Below are 265 nucleotides of genomic sequence, written 5' to 3'. Positions count from 1 at the left end.
CCGTTGTCGCCTCTCTCGGAAGCGCCGTGCTGGAGGGCAGCCGGGTGCTGCTGTGGCTGGAGCAGCTTTCTGCCCTCATGCTTGTTGCTTCTCAAGTCTGGGCAAATTATAGGTAATAAACTCTATCTGGTCGGGGTGCTGCTGTAAACCCTCCACCCTGCCCTGCTCCTTGGGTTTCCTTGTCTGGAAGTGGGAAAGGTGCTTTTCGCGTCCCACCTAAGCTTGATGGGCACAGCCTGGGGGACTCCCTTGTCTGATCTCCCTA

General features: G+C 57.4%; 1 protein-coding gene across 1 annotated transcript in view; it reads left to right on the top strand.

Annotated features, from left to right (window-relative positions):
* The window catches only part of TMEM260 (transmembrane protein 260), a 31,876-nt gene that overhangs the window by 25,250 nt on the left and 6,361 nt on the right, over positions 1 to 265 (top strand). The window contains exon 10 of the mRNA XM_009996471.1: positions 23 to 112. Coding sequence (XP_009994773.1) covers positions 23 to 112 — 90 coding nt within the window. The remainder of the gene's footprint in view (positions 1 to 22; positions 113 to 265) is intronic.

This window comes from Chaetura pelagica, unplaced genomic scaffold (assembly GCF_000747805.2).
Source record: "Chaetura pelagica isolate M959 unplaced genomic scaffold, ChaPel_1.0 scaffold274, whole genome shotgun sequence".
NCBI lineage: Eukaryota > Metazoa > Chordata > Aves > Apodiformes > Apodidae > Chaetura > Chaetura pelagica.
This window is presented reverse-complemented; position numbering and strand designations above follow the sequence as displayed.